Source organism: Thermobia domestica, chromosome 3 (assembly GCF_964235325.1).
Source record: "Thermobia domestica chromosome 3, izTheDome1.hap1.1, whole genome shotgun sequence".
NCBI classification, from domain to species: domain Eukaryota; kingdom Metazoa; phylum Arthropoda; class Insecta; order Zygentoma; family Lepismatidae; genus Thermobia; species Thermobia domestica.
Window position 1 is genome coordinate 198931438 of NC_137456.1, and position 24640 is coordinate 198956077.

The 24640-nt window shown below is 37.3% G+C and overlaps 1 protein-coding gene across 1 annotated transcript in view; it reads left to right on the top strand.

The window, feature by feature from the left end:
- Grd (gamma-aminobutyric acid type A receptor subunit Grd) overlaps window positions 1-24640 on the top strand; it is a 1945208-nt gene that overhangs the window by 812562 nt on the left and 1108006 nt on the right. Inside the window, exon 4 of the mRNA XM_081752088.1 lies at window positions 11518-11585. Coding sequence (XP_081608214.1) covers window positions 11518-11585 — 68 coding nt within the window. The remainder of the gene's footprint in view (window positions 1-11517; window positions 11586-24640) is intronic.

Here is a 24640-nt window from a genome sequence, read left to right on the forward strand (position 1 = left end):
ACATTCCTCATTAGTTCTATTAATATTTTATGTCTTTCATAATCACATTTAACAGTGCAGCAAAACCTCTCGAGTATAGATATACAGAATCCTCTGCAGACGAAATTTTAAACAAATGAAGACTTTATTCCTTGCAGCGCTTCAAGGAGAACCAAAGAGAACATGAGCCACAGCGGTGCTTTCGCTGAACATCGATGTAAAAACAAACTCGGTTGTTCATCATCGCGACCACTGATTCACCCTCGCGGTCGACCTCTAGGTCGCAATGTAGCGTACCCGCATGTGCATACCCATTTGAATCCATGTGCCAGTATCGAGGGTGACACCTCGACCTCGATCGCGAGATCTCTTCAGTATCTTTCTACCCTTGGGCCTTATTTTAACAACTTGTGCAAATGTCCGGAGGTTCCAGACCTCCTGGCTCCGCCACTGATTGGTAGCATGCATTTCTCTGTTCACTTTTATCTTCAGCCATAATTTTATTATTTGAAGCCAAAGAGAATACATTCGTTCCCCTTCGCATTTGGCATTCTTATATATAAAATTATGTTATAATTAAACGTGCGATTTTGCCATTTTCAATGTAAATTTCTGTCCCCTCCTCCGCAAAACAAATCTCATGGGCACAACTTGCGTGTATGGCCCCCCTGTTCCAAATAGAAAAATGGATTTTTTTTCTATATTTTCTGCAAGACTATTGCCAAAATATACAATTTCATATCCAGTATTTCTGTTTACCTGGTACTGGAATTAATAAAATTGGAAGTAATTGTTTTGTGTATGTATAATTGTGCAGAACAGCCATGGATAAATGTTTTGTGCTGCTATATATAAATGTATGAAAATTGTTAGGAAAGTTTCTAGAGGGTGGAAAATGTTCTTCCCAGGCTGGGACAACAGGAATTAAGTTAGTGCCAGGGAAAGAAAGACTAGAGACGGGGAATTTCCTTAGCTTTCCCCCTTACAAAAACGTTTTGTAAGTAACAAACGTTCTGTGTCTGACGTATGACTGCCTAGCGTTCAGTGTAGCTCCGTGGATGAGTGAGTAGAGTCGTTGCTTAGTAATGATAAGTTCCATGGTTCGAGTTCTGCTCAGAGCAGTCCAATTTTATCATTATTTGTTTCCCATATCTGAAGATGTTTCTCACCCTCCGTAATCATCTGGTGCTCTCAACTGAGTTCTTCACTTGAATTCAACAATTGGTAGTGGGATGCTCTCAGGTTTGGGTGAGCTTTTACATGTCTACTTACCAAATCAAAATTTTCGACAAAATATGGATGCTATCCGATCATTTTGTCTCAAATTCTAAATTTGCGCATGTGACTGTATCTCTCTTTCATCATATTTGCATCTGTCGTTTCCAATGTCATCAGCTATGGTATGAGATGGCTTGGGAGCAAAACTTGAAATCATAAAAGTGGCGTACCAATGGGCTCACTCTCACTAAGCATTTAATTAAATGTATGTGTTTTCACACTGAAGGATCCGCTCTTCCCACCCTCCTGAAGTGACAGAATATTTATTCGGACTCTCCAAAGTCATTTCAGATCAAACGACAGAAAGTGTGTTCATTCCAACAGCAACAGGATTGGACTTTAGTTTTTTGTTTCAATTTATCTCCACAAATAGGACAAATGTCAAGTAATATGTTTTCCATAAGAAGTATACGTCTAAGATTCATTTCATTTTGAGAAATGATGCTGTGGACGATAGTGGGAATTTCACCCAAGTGTACTGGAATTTTCAGTGACTGGCGATTATGCCACCCGCCTTCCTTTACAGCTAATTTGGTTGCATAATTCCCGGCAAATGCTTCGGACTCAGGTGATGGAGTACTTTAGCTGTAAATCTCCATATGGCTGTACCATCCAGAAGTGTCCCTCGCTGTACGTACTTATTAGATCCGCGAGTAAAAAATCTTTAGCCGCGAATATAGGAATTGGGTCGCATTTTTTTAATCCGCGAATAGTGAAAACGCGAATGAAGGAAGCGCGAATAAGAAGTTTTTACTGTACTTATACACTACTTCAGTGGTTCTCAAACTTTCCGGTAACATGGACCCCCTATTCATTCAGAAAGTGATCTGCGGACCCCCTTGCAATACTATCTGAAATTTCACATAGTATTAAAAAGTATACTATTTAAAATTACCACGGAAAAGAAAAAGATCGAGAAAAAATAAAGCAATAAGAATGTTCTCAAATGTGGGGTCACTATTGTGAGGAATGAAATTCTTTGTGTTTTTCCATAATTGCACTGAAATCTGGAATAAGTTTTGTCACCAACAATCTTAGGTTCGATTCCACATTAAGACGATTTGGCTTTAAGGTTTCAACACTACAAAAAGCAGAAAAGGTCAGCTCACATAAGTAAGTGATAGGGAAAGGCATCAAATGTTGCAATGCCTTTTTAGACAACTCTTCATACGCACAGCGCGCACGCAACCAAAAGCTACAAAGTTCATTTTCTTTGAAAACATGTTTCCAGGAAGTGTCGCAGTATAGTTCCAATAATTGTTCTTCTTCTGTGTTAGAGAGATTCATACCTTGTATGTCATCGATTTCTGCATTACTGAAAGGATTTTCAAACCAACCATTACCGGGGTGTGGAACAGGGAAATATTCTCGAAAACTTGTAGCTAATGCTTTGTCCTACAAATGTTTTGTGCACACCACCAGAGAATTTTTCACCTGAAGAATCAATGAAATCCTTGAGCACTGGAAATGACGAATAGGTATTGTTTTGTACTCGTACTGCCCACAGCTGCAGTTTCTTAAATGTAGCTTCAACTTTACTTTCAACCTTGGAAAATATTAACATTTCTTCCTTGCAGGCCTAAGTTAAGTTCGTTGAGAAAGGAGAAAATATTCACCAAATAGGCCATTTTACACAACCGATCAAAATCTCACAATTTCTCGCTTGAAAAAGAATGTTGCTTGTCTAAAAGAAACAAAAACACTTCATCACGCAGCTCAAAGACACGACATAAAATTTGCCTCTTGACAACCAAAGCACTGCAGTATGTAAAAAAAAAAAAAAAAAAAAAAAAAGAAAGAAAGAAAAAAGCTCAGTGTGTTCACTACCAATTTCTTCACATAAAACTGTGAAAAGACGGGAATTTAGAGAACGTGATTTAATGAAATTAACAAGTTTTGTAACTTCATCCAAAACACATTTCAAATCCTCAGGCATGTGTCTCGCTGCTCAAGTTTCTCTGTGTATAAAGCAATGAGTCCACCTTACTTCTGGTGCTAAAGGTTTCACTCGAGCCATTCTCTTCAAACCTGTAAAAGCACGCGCTCCATCCGTAGTGATACCTACATATTTATCCCACCTAATATCGTTGTTTATCATGAACTCATTAAGTGCAGAAAACACATCTTCTGCCGTTGTTCGAAGAATCTCCGTACAAAACACAAGCTCCTCACAAATTCTCTTTACACTCAAAACGGATGAAAGCCAACATATTTGCTTTTCCGCCTATGTCTGTACTTTTGTCAAACTGTAAGGAATAAAATGAGCTACCTTGAATTTTTGAAATTAATTGTTCTTTCACATTGAAAAGGCATATTGTCAATTCTTCTTTTAGCTGTATAGTGGGAAAGGGGAATTGAGTTTATTTCCTTAGCAACTGCATCACTTACCATAATTTCACACATAACTTTCGCAGCTGGTGAGATTAAAGTTTACGTAATTGTGTGGGGTTTCCCAGATTTAGCAATTAGTAGTGACACATGATATGACGCTAAAGTAGCTTTCGCGTTAGTATTATCAACCACTGCAGTCTTTGACATTACACTTTTACTGCGTTTCATTTCCCTGAGTTTGTTTATAAAAAATATATCGACTTACTAATATGTCCCTCATGTTTCTTCTCCAGATGTCTTCGAAGATTAACAGGTTTCATACTTGCGTTGCCCAGTACTTCATAACATAAGACACACTGAAGCTGTTGGCTGTCATCACTGCCTATGCATGTAAATTCATAATGAATGTAGTCATCACAATACCAGCGTAGTTTTCTCTTCTTTTCTTCACGTTCACTTGTAGTAGTTTGCTACATGAAAGCTCACTTTCAGAAGCATTGCCCGACTTAATATCACCAATAGTTTTTCGTTTCACTACAGACGATTGCAACCATCGATCCACTGCTAACTTAACAAATATCATCACAAAAGAAAGTTGAACAGCTCTAGAAACGAATGGCTGATGACAAATCAATGTGCATACATCTGTTGCTTATCCCTCTCCACCTATGCGGCATGTGTCATGCCATGAACACGTGATATCTATGACTGTCTCTAATACCTACTCTTTCCAGTTAAACTTTCCCCCTCGTCTATTGTTTGATGGAATGTTGAAGGAGTAAAACATAACTATCGCCATTCGTTGGAGCTGAAGATGTGTGTGGTGACGTCATACTTAAATCCTACCCGAGTTAAATTGACAAAGAAAATGCGCGTGATTAAAACTGGAAAGTGGTGCAAAACCAAACCTAAAACTTGAAAAGGTGAGGGACAGTTAAACCGAGTTTTTCTTATCTAATCACATTATCTTACTACTGAAGAAAACAGAACAACATCGAGAGTGTAGTTTCTCTTTGTTGCTTAAGAATACAGCAAGTTAGTCTGGAGGAAAAAACATACTTTTGGACCAAAACAAAAATTTCAGTATGTCAAATGCTTTTCGGCGGTTTTTACCTCATTTGAAGGTGCTGAATCTGAATCTGCCGGGTGTACAAATGTACACCTTGAGCATTTTGAGTAATTCAAGATGGCGGCCAATATGGCGGCTGTAAAAGTGATAGGAATATTTTTGTATATTTTATCAAGGTGGGTATCAAATTATATGTTTTTTGGGTTGCAGCTTCGAATAATAATATCAAAAATGTTATGAAATTAATATAAATCGAGATATTCAATATGCCGCCCAATATGGCGGCTCCAAAAGAAGTTTATGTTGTCATTTCTGAAACCTATTTTTGAAAAAAATTATTTACTGACATGAGTAATAATAAATATTAAATATCTTAATTTTGTGCTCACAGATGGTAGCATTTCCATAGAATTTAGGAAAAATATCTCAGAAACAAAATAAGAGGTATTTAAAAGAAAATGTTAGGCATTTAGTTTCACCAAAATAGTAGTTATATTCCATAAATCTGGTTTTAAAAAACAATGTAGCTTTTCTTTATAATGTAAATGTTAAAACTGCATTTTGCTATAATTCTCTTCCTAACTTGATTCAAAATCTGAGGTCAATCACACTTTGGCATAACAGCATTACAGAGTATTTTTCCATGCTTGGAAGGTTGAGTGTTTTGCTATAGTTATTTTAATCTCTCAGTTTTGGGTGTTATTATTCGACTAATCGATAACCAGTGTTTCTTCCAGTGTAAGACAAAGGGTACATTAGTGTCGGTTGCTGCAGAAAGCATCTTAATGGCAAGTGAAGCGCGGCAAGATAAACTGAGTGAAGCTATTGCGAGACAAGTTGCTGAGGATAATAACCTTAGATTCTTTTGTCATAAAAATTGTATATCCTCGTATACATCGAAAAGAAATATCGAATATAGAAAGCGTTTCAGTTTAGAAAATGATGCAGGGCCTACTAAATCTAGAAAACGTTCTCGTCGTTCAGGTCCATTCGAATTCAAAACAATCTGCTTGTTTTGTGGTGAAGCTTGCCCACTTCATCCTGATTCCAAAAACCCAAGAAGATGGCGACCTGCTAATAAATGCAGAATCGCAGATCGAGGTATCAATACCAAAACATTCAAAGAGACTATTCTTGATGTTTGCGAAAATCAAAGCGATCAATGGGCTGAAGAAGTGAGTTTGCGTGTACTTTCAGTTATTTCTGATTTACGTGCGGCTGGTGCAGTTTATCATCGAGATTGTCACAAGAAGTTCATGGGGAAAAGGGCAGTGATGGCAGCAGCTGCGAGAAGCGAAAAAGCAAGGTGAACAAGAAGTTGTTGCTGAAGCTTTTGAAGCAGTTGTCGCAAGCATGGAGTTAGACGAGTCGCGGATATGGTCATCAGTTGAAGTGTATGAAATCTGCACATCTAATTCAGGAATAACTAACTCGGGCAAACCTTGTAAAGAAGCTTACAGAAGTAATCAGCGATCTTATCCTGATTTCTGCAAAAGGTTATGCAAATTTATTAGTGTTTAGAAAAACAGTTGTTACATCGCTGAACCTAACAGAAGACAATGATGATGGTGCATTGAGGAAAGTTGTGAGGCGGATATCTGACAAAACAAAGGCACTGCATAAATCCAACAAAGTAAGTTACACCACGAGAATAAATACAGATGTTGCCAAGGACGAAGGTGGTCCCACCCTAATGAATCTTCTTCATCAGCTGACGAACATGAAGTATAATCTCCCTTCCATTTTGATCGGAAATATATTGACAAGTATGATAAACCATTGCCACACGTCACTTTAAATCGCGCTAGGAGTATCTATTCGTGAAAAGCATCTTATAGAGCTAATGCACGACTTCAAAGTATGCGCATCGTATGATGAGGTATTACGCTTCAAAGGAAGTGCTGCTAGTGCAACTGTTCAGTCTGACTCAAACGGTAGATCACCTACCTCTTGCAGTGGACTAGTGCAGGTCATTGCAGATAACTTTGATACCAATATTTCCTCACAAAATGGACTGAAATCCACCCACGCAATGGCCTTTTTAATTGCATATCCTTATCAAAATAAAACTGAAAATACTGTAGAGTGCATCCCTCGTTTACAACGCACAGAAATAAACTACAAGGATTATGAAACACCTATTCATATCTATAAAGGACCGAAAAAACCTCCAATGCCTTAATCACATTCAATGCATGTGGTACCATCTCTGAAGATGTTGGCCACACAAATCATTTCACTGGCAAGAACAAGAGAAGTAGATTATGAATTCATTTTGAAAATTATAACCGATTCCTCAACATCAGAGTAAAACGGTTTTAGCACGCAATAAGCGCACGAAATGGGCTGGAAGTCAAAAGCACCGACAGTTTCAACGTATATGCCTATTATTGATATGACACCATCTGACCCGTCCACTGTGATGACAACTGTGGTTGAAACTATAAAAAGACACATCAAGCGGGACAGAAGTATACCATTCTCACTCTGGATCAACAGCTATACCGTGTGCCAGTGAATGTCATTTGGGAATATCCTGAACGATTCAAGGACGTTATACTACGACTAGGTGGCATGCAGTATCTAATGAGTTTCGTTGGAAGCATCGGAACATTAATGTCTGGTAGTGGCCTACAACAAATAATGAACTATCCTTTCGGAGGTACCAGCAGAATATTGTCAGGTAAAACGTTTCCTCAGAATGTGAGAGCATTACGTCTAGTTATTGAAGAGTTACTTCGACCACTTATGTCTAATACATGTCTTCAGAACTATGATTATATGATGGCATTACTGGAAGAAAGAGCAAAGACCGGCCGAACCTGCAAACTTTGGTTGGATGTTGTCATTAAACCTGTTTTCATAATAATGATTTACGTAATGCAGACAGAGAAGGTGATTTTCCGTTACATTTAGTTGCTGTAAGGTTGATGTTACCATATTTTTTCTGCTGGTCACGTTAATTACGCTAGATATGGTCTTCTTTATCTGCGATTAATGGAGCGACTTCCAAGTGAAATACTAGAACGATTTATGAAAGGCGAACATGTTCTGCATAACAAACCAGGTATCTGGAATGCTATATGGTCAGACATGTTCATTGAGAATACATTTATGCGTTATGGCCATGGACCAGGAGGAATTCGGACTTACACTAAATCCATCAGCAGTGAAGCGATGGGCTTTCAGCCTTCACACCTGCAGTCGTTTAGTAAATGACATTTATGTCATGAGAGATGCTGGACGAGATATGGAAATAACTAAGCATAAAAATGCCATCTCGAGGAAAAGGAGATGCAGACCGAATAAAGTTAAAGGAAAAGCTGTCTCATTGTACAGATCCTCTGAAGACCGATGATCACCCCAAAACTATTGTGAATATTGTGACAGGGAAAATTTGTTCCCAGAAAGTGAATGTTGATAATGCTGTTGAGATAGGTGAGAAGGCGTTGTATTCTTACAAAAAAAACTACCAACTGGTTTTTACGATCCAATCTCCACAACGGTTCGTAATGTTTCCTGCGATGACGTCAAAAGAACAGCTAGTATTGGTGTCATTGACACAGAACTCTTGTACACGCGTGCAATGTGTCTCACATCTACAAGAGATATTGATGCTAAAGGAGTGATTTCATATGAGCTTGCCGATGTCCCCCGCATCTTTGTTTGATGCATATGGGACTTCCAGGTTCTGCAAAAGTAAGTCAACAAAAGTAAGTCAAAACTGAAACAAATATTACAGGTGGAGAAGTCTATGAGATAGTACAAGCACGAAGATGCTATCATACTTGATGGTTGTGCTGTTTTGTGGGTGATCAACTGGCTATCTAACGGAACTGTTCTTGACTTCATAAAATTGTATCGGTCATAAGTGCTTGAAAAATTGAACAAATGCAACGTGTACCTGATATTTGACAAATACAAAGAGCACAGCACCAAAGGAGGAATAAGAAGCGTCAAAACAGGATCAACATGTAGCAGGTATTATAAATTGTCTTTCAATACGTCCTTGCCCTCCCAACAAGTTGTGCTGAATGTTACGAAGAATAAGGTACAACTAGTACAGCTGATCTGCAAGTATCTAATGACAGAAGGGTTGCCATCAGATTCCACCAAAAGCCTATTCATCACTGGATCAGAAGATGTTATAACAGAAATAACTGCTGATTGTATCAAGGAATGTTCAAATATGAAAAAAACTCACTAAGTGATGTCATAATTATCACACAAGTAGTGATGGTAGCCAATCAGCTGGACAGAAATTGTACAATAAATGTAATTAGTGATGACACGGATGTTCTTCTTCTGATGCACCACTACCACACATAAAAACTTACTTGTAACATTTTTATGGAGGCAACTCAAAGTCAGAGAGGAGTTATTGATATTGAATTGTCTGTGTCCAAACACCGTGATATTGTTTCAAATTTACTAGCACTTCATTCTCTTTCTGGCTGCGATAGAGTTCCTATTCTTTGTGGCATTTGAAAGCAGAAGGCAATGAAAGTACTACAAAGTGGGAAGGAGCTTCAAAAGCTTGTAAATAAGACATCACTACTTGAAGATGTGATTCAGGAGGCAACTGAGTTTATAGCTTCTTGCTATGGTAGTAGGATAACTGGCCATACAATGTCTGATGTCAGAAGAGATATCCGGCTGAAGAAATTGTCAAAGAAGACTGCCGTACATATGCCGAAATTGAAGAGCTTGTCACCGACTACGGAGGCATTCTGTGAAAATGTAAAAAGAGCTCATTTCCAGACTTGAATTTGGAAACAAACTGATAAACCAGACCCACCAGATATGGATCCGACACATTTTGGGTGGTATCGTGATGAGCTGAATAAAACATTAGAACCAATTACTGTACCACCGGGAACTGTGATGGCACCGAAAGACATCTTGAACATGGTGAGTTGCGGCTGTTCTTCTGAAAACATGTGTAAAGGACGTTGTGGCTGTGTGGCAAATCACGATAGCTGCACTCTCTTCTAAAATTGTGAAGCCTCTAAAAGATGCCAGAATATCTTCACACGTCAAAATACTAGGAATCTAGAAGACGAAAACGTGGATACTTCTTCTGACGAAGACTGACAAGTGACTGATCTGTGATATTTATTATTTTGTTGCGGAGTAACATAGAAACATCGGCATTTTGTATTGTAAATGTACATATTTCGCATTAATGTAGCCAGCAACATAATTCTTGATTGAGAAAACGTCCAGGGAAAAGATATATATGAACATATTCAAACCTAAGCTTGTGTTGTTTGTTTTCTTTTGCACACAGAAAGGTATTGTTTTGTAAATAAATATAGAGAAGCCTAAAATGTGGGAAAAATGTTCTGGAGCGCAAACAAGGTGAGTTGCGGTGACGGAGAAAGCATCAACACCCAATCCGAAATGTCAGTGTATCAGATATTGTTCTAAGTATATACCTAGCTCGAGGGTCGCGAATCTGAATATTCCATATTGAATATATTGATTTCTATCAGTTTCATAAGATTTTTGAAGTAACTGTTGAAATCTGCAACCCAAAACGCATATAGCTCGATACCCATGTCGATACAATATTCCAAAAATATTCTTCTCAATTTTACGACCGCCATATTGGGTGCCATATTGAATATCTCGATTTGTATCAATTTTGTAAAATTTTTGACATTATTATTATCTAAACTGCAACCCAAGAAACATATAATTTGATACCCATCTTGATAAAATATACAAAAATATTCCTATCAATTTTACAGCCGCCATCTTGAATTACTCAAAACGTTCAAGGTGTACAATTGTACGCCCGGCAGATTCAGATTCAGCACCCTCAAATTAAGTAAAAGGAACCGAGAAACGAGAAACATTAGACATACTGAAATTGTTAGTTTCGACGGATTTCCTCCAGACTAAATCCTTTGTTTTTCGTTATTTTTAATTGATCACTCATGGAAAATTAAAGAAGCTTTTTTTTTTTTTTTTTGCTTCAACAAAAATAAGACCGCAGTGCAATATTATTGTTTCAGAGTTGTTCTTACCTTTACTGGAAAGGAAGCGATTAAAAATCAATGTTGTATGTGTGTCATTATTGATATTTTTTATCTCTTCACAAATTGATTTAATAAAAGTAACGTTCTTGTTTTTCTGTTGCGATCCATCTTCCAAGACAATTTTACATTAACAGCATGCAAGTACAGGTATAGTCAAGAGTTACAGTGGTGGATCTACGAACATATTTTGGGAGGGGCTACTCATCGTTTCTTTTGCTTTTTTTTTTTTTTTTTTTTTTAGAAATCCCAGAATTGGGGAATGCTTGATGTTTAAAAGTATAGGAATGACTAACATTTACTTTTTTTTTTTTTTTAAGAAAAGAATCTGGAATTGGTGGGAGCTTTCCGCCACCCGAAGATGAAATCCATGAAATTTCGAGGTGTCATGCAGTTAATGTTCAACCATTTTTAAACAGTGCCCTAACAAAGAAAGAAATAATCTCACTTGAAGTACTCCTACATAACAGTTTGAGGCTTCAGGGCAGAAATTTAGTGAAGTGGGAAAACATTTAAATTTACAAACGTAGATAAAATTTCTAATTGCTTTCTTTTTAGTAACTGAAAAAAACACTTTTTGTATAACAGCTATGAGTTCCAATTTAATACAACACATTTCAATTTTTAGGCGTCGCGGACCCCACTTTGAGAACTACTGCACTACTCTATTAAAATATCATTAGAAAATTATTCTGCAAATTTTATAAATCTAAGGATCCGTATAGTAAAACTCTACCAAATTGAGAAATACAGAAATTATTTTTTTCATAGAAATTCATGATTAATGATTTCTTTGATGATACTATTTTAACATTTCAGGCCCTCCGGCAGTGGTAGAGGTAGACATAATGGTTAGAAGCATGGGACCTATATCAGAAGTAGATATGGTAAGTATTTCGCTATGAAATGTTGTTTTAGCAAGTAAGCATTTTACATTATATTTGTGAAATATACTGTATGGTTGAATAAAGATGTATTGGTAGAAGTGGCAGTTTAACGAAATTATGCTATATAATTTCTATTCACTTATTAAGCCAAACAAACTATATTTATATTTCTTCATTATATTCTTCAGAATCAAATATAATCAGATACACACATGCGAGTTAATCATAAATATATCAAATTTCGGGAAGCAACAGTGGATTGAAACTCTCCAAATATCTGCAATTGTTGAACTACTGTATACATTTTCGATTTTTTTTAAATTTTCAAGTTTGTCTGAGGATGCCATTGTCTTGATTCGATTAAATTTGAAATAATGAAATGAAAATGTTCTGAAACTTCTCCAGGATTTTCAAACATGGGGATGGTATCTTTCGCCCATTACCGCTAAATTACATCGACCCTCTTTCCTCGTTTTTTGATTCCTCCTGATGCTTCACAAATGGTAATCGGTAAATAATAAATTTTCAGAGATATGGAACTAGTCGAGATTCGAGTTGAGACAGACTTTGTAAAATTCGAGACGAGTCGAGACAACGTAGTTCTCGACTCGAATGTCTCGAAAATTTTTCCATAATTTTAAATATTATTTTGAAGAAACTATTCATTCAGGAACAGCCTCGAAACCAATTTCAGCATTTATTACTTTAGAAACGTACAGAACGCATAAACTTTATAGTTAATCTTTCAAGATGAAGATTTAATTTTCAGTTCAATTCAGTTAATTAAAACTAATAATTAATGTCGTGATATTTAATTGTACTTCAATAATATAATAATAATTGATTATCTAGTTTGTATAAAACTATAATCCCTAGCCTATACCTGGTTTGTATGAAACCAGGGCGATAAAATGAACATCATAAATTGTTTGAATGAACAATTGGCAGTTTATAATAATTTAGCATAATTATAACTATTGTGTTTTCATTTCCATGAATGCAATAGGGCTACATAACTTCTGGATTATTCGCTTCCCCAAATATTTTGAGGCTTTAATGTGTTGCAGCATATCACGTGTTACGGGTAATATATAATGTAACATTTGTTGTACATCATATATTATGATACGAGACTATTTCACGTAGTATATTACAATAAATGGACTGCTTGTATACCAAGAACTAGTACAGGTACCTTTCGCTTCTATAGACAGTTATTTTTTAAAGGGAGTTTTGTAAACACTAAATAAAACAATAAACTATATACAGTAGCTATTGGTTTGGTTCCCAACATAAAAGAAATATGGATTGTTAATGAGGTATTGAACTTCAACTTTCACTCTTGGAAAATTTAAATTTTGAGTTAGACCACTTGGCATAAAAGCAGTTCACTGTGAGATAAAAATACTCCTCACTTTACTCTTCTGGTTGCAACTCTATCTCCTTTTTTGCTTTCTTTTCATGACAATTCCATATAGTTTTGTTTTGTGTTGGGAGTATATTTTATATTCACTTAATAAAATTACGGATTCATTTTGTAATCAGTTTTAAATTTACAAAAACTATTAATGTAAGTTCACAATTAAATTGAGCTAAATGTTTAAATCATTTCGAAGGCTTCATAATCGTAACATTTATGTACTACGAAACTACGAACGTAAAGTGAACTCGACCTAGTCCCGAGGCCGCTGTGACTCAGTGGCACAGCTTTCACCCTTGGTGTGTGAGGACTTTGATTCGATCGCAGCTGGTGACAAGTGGGCTTTGTGGCACAGAAACACCGTGTATGTGGACTTTTTCGTGGTTCTCTAGTTTCCCCCCTACTTACTTCATTCCACCATTTCATTCATTCTCAACGTCACTATTTTCTTTAGCTTACAGGGCAAAATCGTGCGACGTGAAGTAATACTCAAAAATTTCCTTTCGAGTTAGTCCCCAAAAATTATCTTGCCCTCCCCTGTTTTAAGTTATGGTTGGACGCCTGAGTTGGAGCTGTGGAATCCAGGATGCAAACACGTCGCTCATGAAGTAAGAAACTAATTCCTATACTGCTCTAACTTCAGATCTTATAAGCACATAATCTTGAATATGAGGAGTCATTTAAGTCAGAGACGCGAATTATTGATTATAAGTTCCTCAATAAGAATAAGCAAACACGTATTCCAGGTTTCCCGTTTTTTAAAGAAGGAAAGAAGTTATTTCATATAACACTGAAATTTCTAGGATTTTATTCATCAACCTTTATCCTTCACAGGTATACACTGTTGTGTAACTCTTAGGACAAAAGTAAATTCCACGTGCTATGTCACTTGCGAAAATAAGTTTCGTATGTCCGGATTGGCATAGATTGGTGGAACTTCAACCATACATAGAAAGTATTATATAGGATGCAATACAAAGAAACACATGATTAGAAAAAAATGACACTTTTATTCAAAGTCAACGCTGAAACCATTGCGATTCATGATGTCTCCTTAGGCATTACAGAAGGTATTAAGTGGTCCTTACAAGGTTCTGTGATTACGACAGACATTGATGCATGCTCTGCACTGTGCTTCCATGCTACTTACAAATTTGGTAATGAGTAGACATTGAATTTTTATGCAAATGCATATTTTATTTGCTTATATGCATCTCTGTTAGACTTGATAGCGAATTCTAATAACAATAATACAGCTCGAATTTGAAATTGTATAGCCCATATAAATGCATATTTCAAAGGTTAATGCATATATTAATGCTTAAGAACATATTCAGCATATTCTGTGTTTTTATTTAAGATGTATGCTTATAGCATACAAAAATGTCTATGTAACAGAATGTCTTTTTGCACGGGAGCATGAGAAATGCCTAGTTTATGAAGAAACTATATTGTTAGCAACGAAGATTAACAAGAGATAAACTTGTTCTGAAATCCTAGAGGTTTTTTCTCACATCCCCCAGCCCTTCCTCGCTTCTTTCTAGAAGGACTAGGCAAAAAATGGAAATTTAAAAATGCATGGTCATTCTTTTGTAGAAGGCAAAGGAAAGTTTAAAGGAACGAATAATTGGTACACTCTCTCCTCCCTTCTCTCTCCCTGCCTAGTATATTTTCTTTATTTTATTGTCTCCGAAACATCATTCCAGATCCAGACCAATGCTTTTCGGTAGAAAAGTTAGAAACAAACCATCCCACTCTTGGAAAAAGTGGGCAAGATACGACACTCAGGTCAATGAACCTGCTTTGGAAATTTTCGTGCAATTTAGATTACTGAGAAGGTATAGTTTCTTCAATTATTCCGCCTTCTACTGTGGCTCGTGCCATAAATAAGTCATCGTTTGATCATATGGGAAACATCGTTGTCCTTTCAGTTAGTTATCCTTGCCTGACATCTGTTTCATATTCATATTAGCCAGTGGCGGTGATAGCCAATGGCCCGCAGACTCCGCGGTGCGGGGGCAGACCTGAGGGGGCCCCTACAAGGTATGCTCAGCAAGACATCTTTTACTTGTCATTTATAATTTTAATGCATTTTGAATGCGTTTATACACAGCCTATAACTAATTCTAACAGTTTCACTGAAATAATGAAGTAATCATTAAAATTATATAATGAACATGAATGTCAGATTGCTCTTTGCGATCTTCAAAAAAAAAAAAAAAAAAAAAATATATATATATATATATATATATATTTTCTAATGTAACATTTCCACATTGTTATGTTAGTCTATTATGCCATATTTTCGGTATCGTGTATCTTAGACTGCAATTACCATGTATTACAATAAATTATCGTATTTACCGGGAAAATCTACCAAGAAAACAATTCGAGATATTGCAACTTGAGAATTGAAGAAGGCAGTTGCTTACTGACAAGGAGTGGCTTCGCTAAGATACGAACGAGACAATTGTGTTCGCATTTGATATGTTATAACTAGATGAATCCCAAAGTTATATGTGTCACCGGGCGGGGTATCGTGAGTTGCAACATATTCAACGAACTTGAAAATTTCGTTACTGAATTCTCTATGTCTGTCGGTCTGTCTGTCTGTCCGTCTGCCGTTTTTTTTTTGGATTTTTTTTTTCAATTTTGAAGAACTGCATTCGATAGATTTTCAAAAAATACCAGAGAAAAAGATGAAATTTTTCGCCTCACTCTTACCGTTCCCGAGATATTGGACAAAAATGGCCTATTTCCAGAAATTTAAGGACCCATATCTCGGGAACCAGAAGTTATAGAGAGATGATATTGATGTTGATCAATACCTGAGAGGATGCTATATATTTTGGTACCAAATAGTAACCAGTGGCCACTGTCCAACTGGCTATTAGTGGCCATAAATTAGTATCTGTACGAAAATATTTCACGTTCTATTAGGGATTGATTTACACCAATCGTTCCTATGATATGGGCCAAAAGTGCCCCCGCGTACCGTAGTCGCAAACGCTCTCGCCTTCGGTGCGAGCGGTCTTGGGTTTGATTCCCGGTGGGGGCACTCGGACAAAAAAGTGTAAAAGCTTTTTAAGGCTAGCCACCCTGAATGACGGTTTCCTGGATTTTCCTCATTCACACCAGGCAAATGCCGGGGTGGTACTTAATTTATTGGTCCCAAGCCGCTTCCTTCCTTCCCTTTACCGGGATATTGAGCTCGCCGAGGACGTCATCCCTCAAACGTGACGGGCGAAGTGGTCTTAGATGCCGAAAGTCCAGAAATCTAAATCCATAAACCGTATTGGCCAAAAAATTTCGGGCGATTTAAGGAGTCATATCGGGAACCGTAAGTCACACAGAGGATGGTGAACATTTTGGTACCAAATAGTAACCGGTGGCCACTGATTAACTGTCTACTGGCCAACTGGCCACCGTTCCCCAGACATTTGACAAAAAGTTCGAATTTCTAGATTTTTAAGCAGCCATATCTTGAGAACTGTAAGTCATAGGGGGATGGTATTTTGCTAATTTTTGCGAGAAAAAGAAGAAGGTGCGGATAAAAAGATTTACTTTTACATCTAGGAACTATGACAGTTACCCCTCCCTCTCCATATCTCCATTGTTTTTAAGTTCGTTCTGGCAATGCTCTAGGAGCATTCTCAACTGGTTTGTAATGTAAAAGCTACCAAAAAAATACCTGGTAGAATAGTTTGAACCGAGTCATTTGTTCGGAAACAGCTGGGTAAATGGAAAACTCTGTTAACACATATTCCATCATTTTTAAGGATACACCTTTTGAGGCAAAAAAGTTTACTCCAGGGCTCCCCGCAGGGTCCCAGACGTAGTCCAACTCAAAAGTTTCAAATGGCAAGGGGGTTAAGTAGCACATCGTTTGAAAGCTATAATAAAATGAAGGAAAAGGGAGCAAGTCACGACTCTCTATGACAACCCTGTCAAAAATGGCGGCGGGTCAAAATGTAAACAAAAACTTAATTGAAAAGTCCACGGCCACCCCTATAAATCGTAAATGGTAAGACAAATGTAAAAATAGGAAAGGACGTGTGGTATTACGGGATCAAGGTAAAGAGAATTTCACAGTGAATATCAAGCTGAAGCTCGAATTAGTGAGAATCTTGACTAGTGTGATCCTCATTGAGATTAGCGAACGCGAGCTCCATTGAGGATAGAGAGCATGAGCCCTATACAAGCTGGCGGCGGCTTAATTATGCTCTGGAGAACATTCGCGTGAACATCCATGTATCCAGAAGAGCTCGAGCAAGGCACTATGACGGCCGACGCGTATCGCACACTGCTTGCAGACTACGTGGACCCCTTCATGACGACCATGTTTCGCAACGCTAGTGGCATTTTTCGAAGAGATAATGCACCATAACACCAAGGTCCGTCGACTCTACTGTTCCTTTTCCCTTTTAAGGTCGCGTCATAACTACCCTTCTTTGAAAACCGAAGATGCAGTAAAATCGTGACGTCACCGCGGGAGCAGAAATAGCTTTCTCCCATGGTCCTTGTCATTTACCCTTGCTTCTTAGTTTGATTTTTGCAGGGAAGTGAGTGATTCTTATAGCCTATAAGCATGTCAAATTGTACGATAAGTACTTGTCGCAATCATAATAGAAATATTAAGGGATCCGAAGTTATTTATCAGGTATTTCCCTCAGGTCGTCAGTGCAAAGTTTGGCAAAAGAAATGCTGTCGGAAAGACACTTTCAAAGTTTGAAAACACCAGCGTCAATTCCGATCATTTTATTCCCGAAGCTTATAAACGTGATTTAAAATGTGAGCTTCTAAATATTTCACTCAAGAATAAGTTTAAACGCAATGTTGTGCCTTAACTAAACTTATCAGTGTCATACGGAACCGTGTTCCTGTAAATAATGAAAGAAATAAGTGTACGAAAGCTAGGTGTTTAGAGTAAAAATAAATTAGACATTGGGATGCAGTCAGATGAAATAACAATTGTAACCGGAACAAAAAAATAACTCTTTGTTTATGTTATCTTCCGTTTGTTTTGTAGAGAATGAGAGGCATGAACTAAAGGAAGAGCTTTCCTTTTTGCGTGAAGAAAACGAAAAACTAAAATGAAATCTTTAAGTTTTGCGTCGTACGATTATACCAGCTAGCCTAAAGGAGGTGATAATGATGAGAAATGAATGAAATGGTGGAATGAAGAAAGTGAGGAAACGGGAGAACCCAGAGGAAACCCACGCACACGGTGTTTGTCCACCACAAAGTTCACTTGGCGCGCTGAGATCGAACCAAGACGCATGCACCAGAAGTGAACGCTCTACCACTGTACCACCGCGGCCCAACGAAAATCTAAAGTCTGTCAGTATGTACAAAGCCAAAATAATAATTTTACAAACGAAGTTAAAAGAATTGGAAAGTAAATATAATAAAGAATTAATTTCAAAGACCGGTTCTAAAATTTAATGTGATCGTTTCAATACAGTTGTTCATACCCGAGTGGTGGATATATTACGAAAAAGTTTTATATCGGGCCAGGTAAATATGCTAATAAATGGCAAGAAAAACTAAGATGGACTGATTAAGATATCATTCGTCCATTAACACAACGCGCCACAGTGATGAATTATACAATCATCTGCTGTTACAAGTTCAAACCCCGTACTCAACGTGTCAACACTTCGACATTGTATGCAAAAATTACCGTTTTCTCGTGACATTCTTACCCCAGTTTTGAAATTTTGACGGAGCAAGGGCGCTGCTAAAAGAGTGTGGAGAAATTTTCAGTGCTTATATTTGATGAAATGAAATGTTAATGGGCGCGTGTCCTATGACGAAGAGGTTTACTTAATTTTGGAACCACATAGAAATGTTCAGATGGCAATGATTCGAGGCTTGATAGATGTGTGGAAACAGCCAATGTATTATGATTTCGATAAGACTATCAGTAAAAACTTACACTTCGAAATCATATCGAAAGTTGAGATCTCAGGATTAAAGATACTTGCAATTCTTTCCAAGTTGAATGGTGACAATATGAGACTATGTGGTGGACTCACTTTACCTTTTTCCGGGTGGATGGAAGCAATAAAATAATAAGAAGTTATATTTTGAAAATTTTACACAAAAAACCTGTGAATCGAAAAAAAAAAAAAAAAAGAATGTGATTGGTCGACTATTTGATGTCCTAAGAAAGACACTTCTATGTTGAAACTATTCGACAAGGGTAGGATATTCTTCGGAATTCGGTTTTTGAATAGAAAAACTCGGGTACTTCGGAAGAGGATGTTCTTAAGATAGTGGATGCAAAGCTATTCTTCAAGTGCTGCACAATTCTAAAGTGAGTACGTATTGTATCTGTATGCAGTCTATTTTTATCGCGTTTTAAAATTTGTTTTCCTTTGCAAATCGCTACGGCGCAACATTGGCTTTGCACACAATATTTGTCCCTGCTTCACCGCGATGACGTCACACTACAGCTGGAGAAAGTGAGTACGCAGAAACAGCGAGTTATGAAGAAACCTGTAAAGGCGCGGAACAGTAGGGTCGACGGACCTAGCCATAACACGGAGTGGATTGTGATGGAGTGGTTCAAATATCACAGGGGCAAATTCTAAGTGATGAGCTGCCCCCCGCAGCTCCCCGGATCTGACTCAATCGAACGCAGATGGGATGTGATTGAACGTAACGTCAGAGTGCATCGCTCCCCTCCCCAGAATTTACGGGAATTAGGTGACTTATGTGTACTCATGTGGTGCCATATCTCTCCAGTGACCTTTCAAGGATCATTGCATCCATGCCAATACGCGTCGCCGTTATTATCCGTGCCAAAGGTGGACGCACTGACAATTAGGTTGGTACTCATAATATTCTGGCTGATGTGTGCGTATATTTTAACTCGTATATTTTGTCTCGACTCGAATTTCGAGACATCTCTTCTCGAACTCGAATGGAGACACTAGTCGAGACATTTTCTCGAGACGAGTCGAGACATGCTTAAATTTCGGTTCGACTCGACTCGTACGCATCCCTATTATATAGGTTGTACCTTTATCCTGATACGCCCTGTAACTTTTAAAGTATTAGATCAACAATACTGAAATGTAGTACCATGCAAACATCGATACGAGGACATCATTTCACCTGCAATTCCACCAGATTACAATTGTTGCCAATCCAACAAATAGTTTTCAAATAGTTCTACGTTAGATACATTACGACATTTCAAACGACATGTTAAATGAAAGATTACAATAGCAAATTTAGTTTTTATCTTACATACTAAGGATACTATCACAAATATCCGCAAACATTAAAATTTTGGAGATCTCTACTAGAGTAATCACGCAATGAAGATGGACATGTCACCGAACATCAAAAGAATCTTAATTTCTAATATTGTGAGGATATTTGTAAGAAGGTACATTCGCGAAGTGTCCCCTCGGGATTCATGTAAAATTGATTCAAATGCAAAGTTCTCCGCGGCCCAATGTGTACTGTACTAGCGGCCCATACCTTTAATTTGCATATTTATTTGAGTCTATGCCAAAATCCCCACAGCCAAAACCCCCACACTCAAGAAATGTCAAAACGCCCACACGATCGGTCATAACCCCCAAACAAATGGACAAATCTCCCAAATACACGAACTGTCATAACCCCCAGGGGGTTATGACCGTTTGTGTGGGCGTTTTGACATTTCTTGAGTGTGGGGGTTTTGGCTGTGGGGGTTTTGACCGGTTCCCGTTCAAAAGGCCTAGGAGAAGGAGACTACTAGCTGGGCGAAAGAGAAGGCTTCCGGATAATGTAAAGCAGGATCTTTGAAGGATGGTTGATAACAAACATAGTATATTGACTTTTCGCCGGTTAAAATCTAATAAATGTTTGTTTCTGCTACGATGAGCCTTTAAGCTCTTTAAGCCAAAGCGTTCGTTATTTTTGTATACTTGAACGTACTCGTATTTATCGTTACTCTTTCTTTCTTATACAATAATCAATTCTTGTTACATTAGACTACCCTGCACTCTTAGGGCCGCGGTAACTCACTGGTAGACCTTTCGCCTGTGGTGCATGGGTCTCTGGTTTGATCCCAGCTCACGCCAAGTGAACTTTGTGGTGGGCAAACACCGCGTGCGTGGGTTTCCTCATGGATCTCTCGTTTCCCACTTTCTTCATTCCACCATTTCATTCATTCTCATCATTACTGTCTCCTTTAGCCTAGCCAGCATAACCATGGGACGTAAAACTCAAAAGATTTCATTTCATTTTATATTCTGCACGCCATAACCGTCTCTCTCTTGCAAGTTAAATACTGCTAATTGTTATTCCTATTAATGGGGACCGATAATATTTCTAAGTTAATAAAAGAAATTTTCCCCTCTTCTGCAAGAAAGGCTCAGCCAGGGCTGGATTAAGGAGGGCTTAGGGGGCTATAGCCCTGGGCCTCCAGGTGGACAGGAGCCTTCACTTTGGTCAATATCTCAACTGGCTATCTAAAAAGAATCATGAAGATACAAACATCATCATAAAATAAAATATGACCAAAAATATGAAACATGTTCTCTTAACTTTCCTACTGTACTTTCATAGAAATGTACTAGGTGAAGTCAGCAGGGGCCACATATTTTTCCTACCCCGGGCCCCCAGAGGGGTTAATCCAGCCCTGGGCTGAGCAAACAAAATATTATTATAACACTATTATCAACGTATATATATATAGTTCGTTATCTTCTTGTTCTTTTTAATGTAAGAACATCTGTTAATAACAGAGGAAACGAGAAGTGTGCGGTTTTTTTTTTGGGGGGGGGGACATATCAGATTATATTGTTATTAACTTAACGCACTGATAATTTGCCCATACATATTGTAGTTGGTTTTCGATTTTACATCGTTTGCGTGGGTTTTCTCGGGGTTCTCCCGCTTCGTCCCCTTTCTTCATTCCACAATTTTATTCATTTCTTATCACTGTGTCCTTTAGTCTAGCCGGCATAATCGTGAGACGTAAAACTTATAAACACTTCATTTTCTGTTTTCGATTTTATATTGTGAAATGATTGTATCAATAAGTAAATACCCATTGAATGACCAAACCTGCGATCCCTTGCCATTCCAACATTATGTCACAAGCCCGACTGCGACAAAGAAGGAAAATAAACAATACAACTGTTCACTAAAATTTCCATTTTAATAACACATGGTACTTACCTCACTAATACAGACAAATCTAATGATTTGTTTTAAAATACGTAGTGATGTCATGAAAGTTGTAATTTATTATTTAGACATATTTAAATACACTGTATACCTCCGTGTGCGGGGGGCTGATGGTGGAAGACGGAACACCAACATTCACCTGTACTTGAGCGTGGTGGGGGAAAAAACTTCTTCTTTTTCCTATCAGGTTACGTGAAACAGATTATAGTGTCGAATCTAAAGTTTTCGGGTCACTGAGATGAACAGTAACACTTCTAATGCCGTTTAAATCCAAATTCACCGCCGTGACCTGGGGGCGGTAAAGAGAAGTGATATACAAACGATCGAAACTGAACAATATTAGTGTCGAATCCATAGTTTTTGGGGTTGCTTTCATGATCAGTAACACTTCCTATGCCGTTTAAATCCAAATTCAGACCTGCAACTTGGATAGAAAGAGATATATAAAAATCACTGAAAATGTCCGATATTAGTGCCCAATTAATAGTTCCCGGGATCGCTAAGATGAGCAGTCACATTTCCGATGCTGTTTAAATCCAAATTCATCCACGCAACTTGGGGGCGGAGATACATATAAATATGATTGACAATGACCATTATTAGTGTCGAATCCTTGGTTTTGGGGGTCGCTGAAATGAATAGTAACACTTCGGATGCCGTTTAAATCAAAATTCATCCTCGTAACTAGGAGACGGGGGAGAGGAGGAATATATATAAAACTGATCGAAAATGGCCAATATTAGTGTCGAATCCTGAGTGGCTGAGATGAACAGGGACACTTCCGATGCCGTTTAAATCCAAATTCAGCCCACATTAGTTACTCCTAAAGGGGGAAAATGACATGTAAAAGTAATTGAAAATAACTTATACTAGTGTCGAATTCATAGTTTTGGAGTCCCTAAGTTCATTGGAATGAAGACAGCACATGGAGAATAGCACAGGCTACATAAGCATTCAATAGGAAAAGAGGACTACTAACATCAAGAAATGTGTCGCTGGACGTTCGTAAACGATTTATTAAGACACTGGTATGGAGCGTGGCGCTGTACGGATCAGAGACGTGGACATTGAGAAAAGCTGAAATATCCAAGCTGGAAGCATTTGAAATGTGGTGTTGGCGCAGAATACTGCGCATATCATGGACAGAAAGGAAAAGGAATGAAGATGTACTAAAGGAAGCTAATGAAGGACGACAGATCGTGAAGATAATAGGAAAAAGAAGAAACAACATGCTTGGCCATCTTATTCGACATTCTAATTGAATCACTGTGCTGATAGATGGAAAGGCAGAGGGAAAACCAGGAAGAGGATGACCAAGGATGAATATCTAGATGCAGATACGAAGAAGATGCCTTATCAAATTATTAAACAGCTCTCTCAAGCGAGAGAAAAGTTTTTAAATTTCAATGTTGCCCACCAACATATGGTTGAGGTGAACAAGAAGAAGTTCATTGGTGACAGTTTTTGTGCCCTTTTTGCCCTAAATGAAACATATTTTCCCCGTGCGAGGAACGGGCATTCAGTTAATCTTTAACAAACAGAAATTTCACATGTTAAATTATTCAATACATTTGTCGCTGCTCAAATTTTCCAATTGAGCGGCGTATGTGTGTGTATACGTAAAAAAGATTCTCTCTCTTTTTGAGTTGTTCGAAAAATACAATCACAAATAATAAAGAGGGATTTTTATCAGAAATCAGAAAACTAAAAAATAAAATTAAAAGCTGTTGCTTTAACTATTTATCCTGCTAGCGAAATACGTTGTATACATACATGCTAGAGACACGTTACAACAAATAAGATTAGTATCAAGAGAAGAAATAATTTTAAAATTATATTTTCTGGGCTTTGCCAATATTTCCGAACAAAAGATTTTTTTCTAAAGGGTTCAAAATTCCCGGAAATTTTACACAGCACAAGTACAATACATATCTCTGTAATATATATATATATATATATATATATATATATATATATATATATATATATATATATATATATATATATATATATATATATATATATATATATATATATATTTCATTTAACATACTGGTATTCACTAAAATGATTCTCGCCCTGTTATTTAATACTTCCCTGCCATAAAACGGTAACTTAATAAGATTACTTAAGATAATTTAAAAGCGTCTATATTAATTAATCTAACAAGGATTATATTTTAGTATCTTTTGTAGCCATAACTCCATCCTATCACGGTGCTAACTTTAAAGGAGTTGTACAAATATATTTGTTGCCACAATATTTCCCTATTCTAATACAAGAAACATAACTAATCAATGATGTTAACTATAAACTAGTTTTCATTTTAAAAGCATAATGTAGTAAAATATTCGAAAATTTCAATTTTTCCCAATTTTTCCGTTTTTTACCAAGCTCGGGGAAAACGGTAAAAAACTGTTTTTTTTTTACCGAAAATATCCGG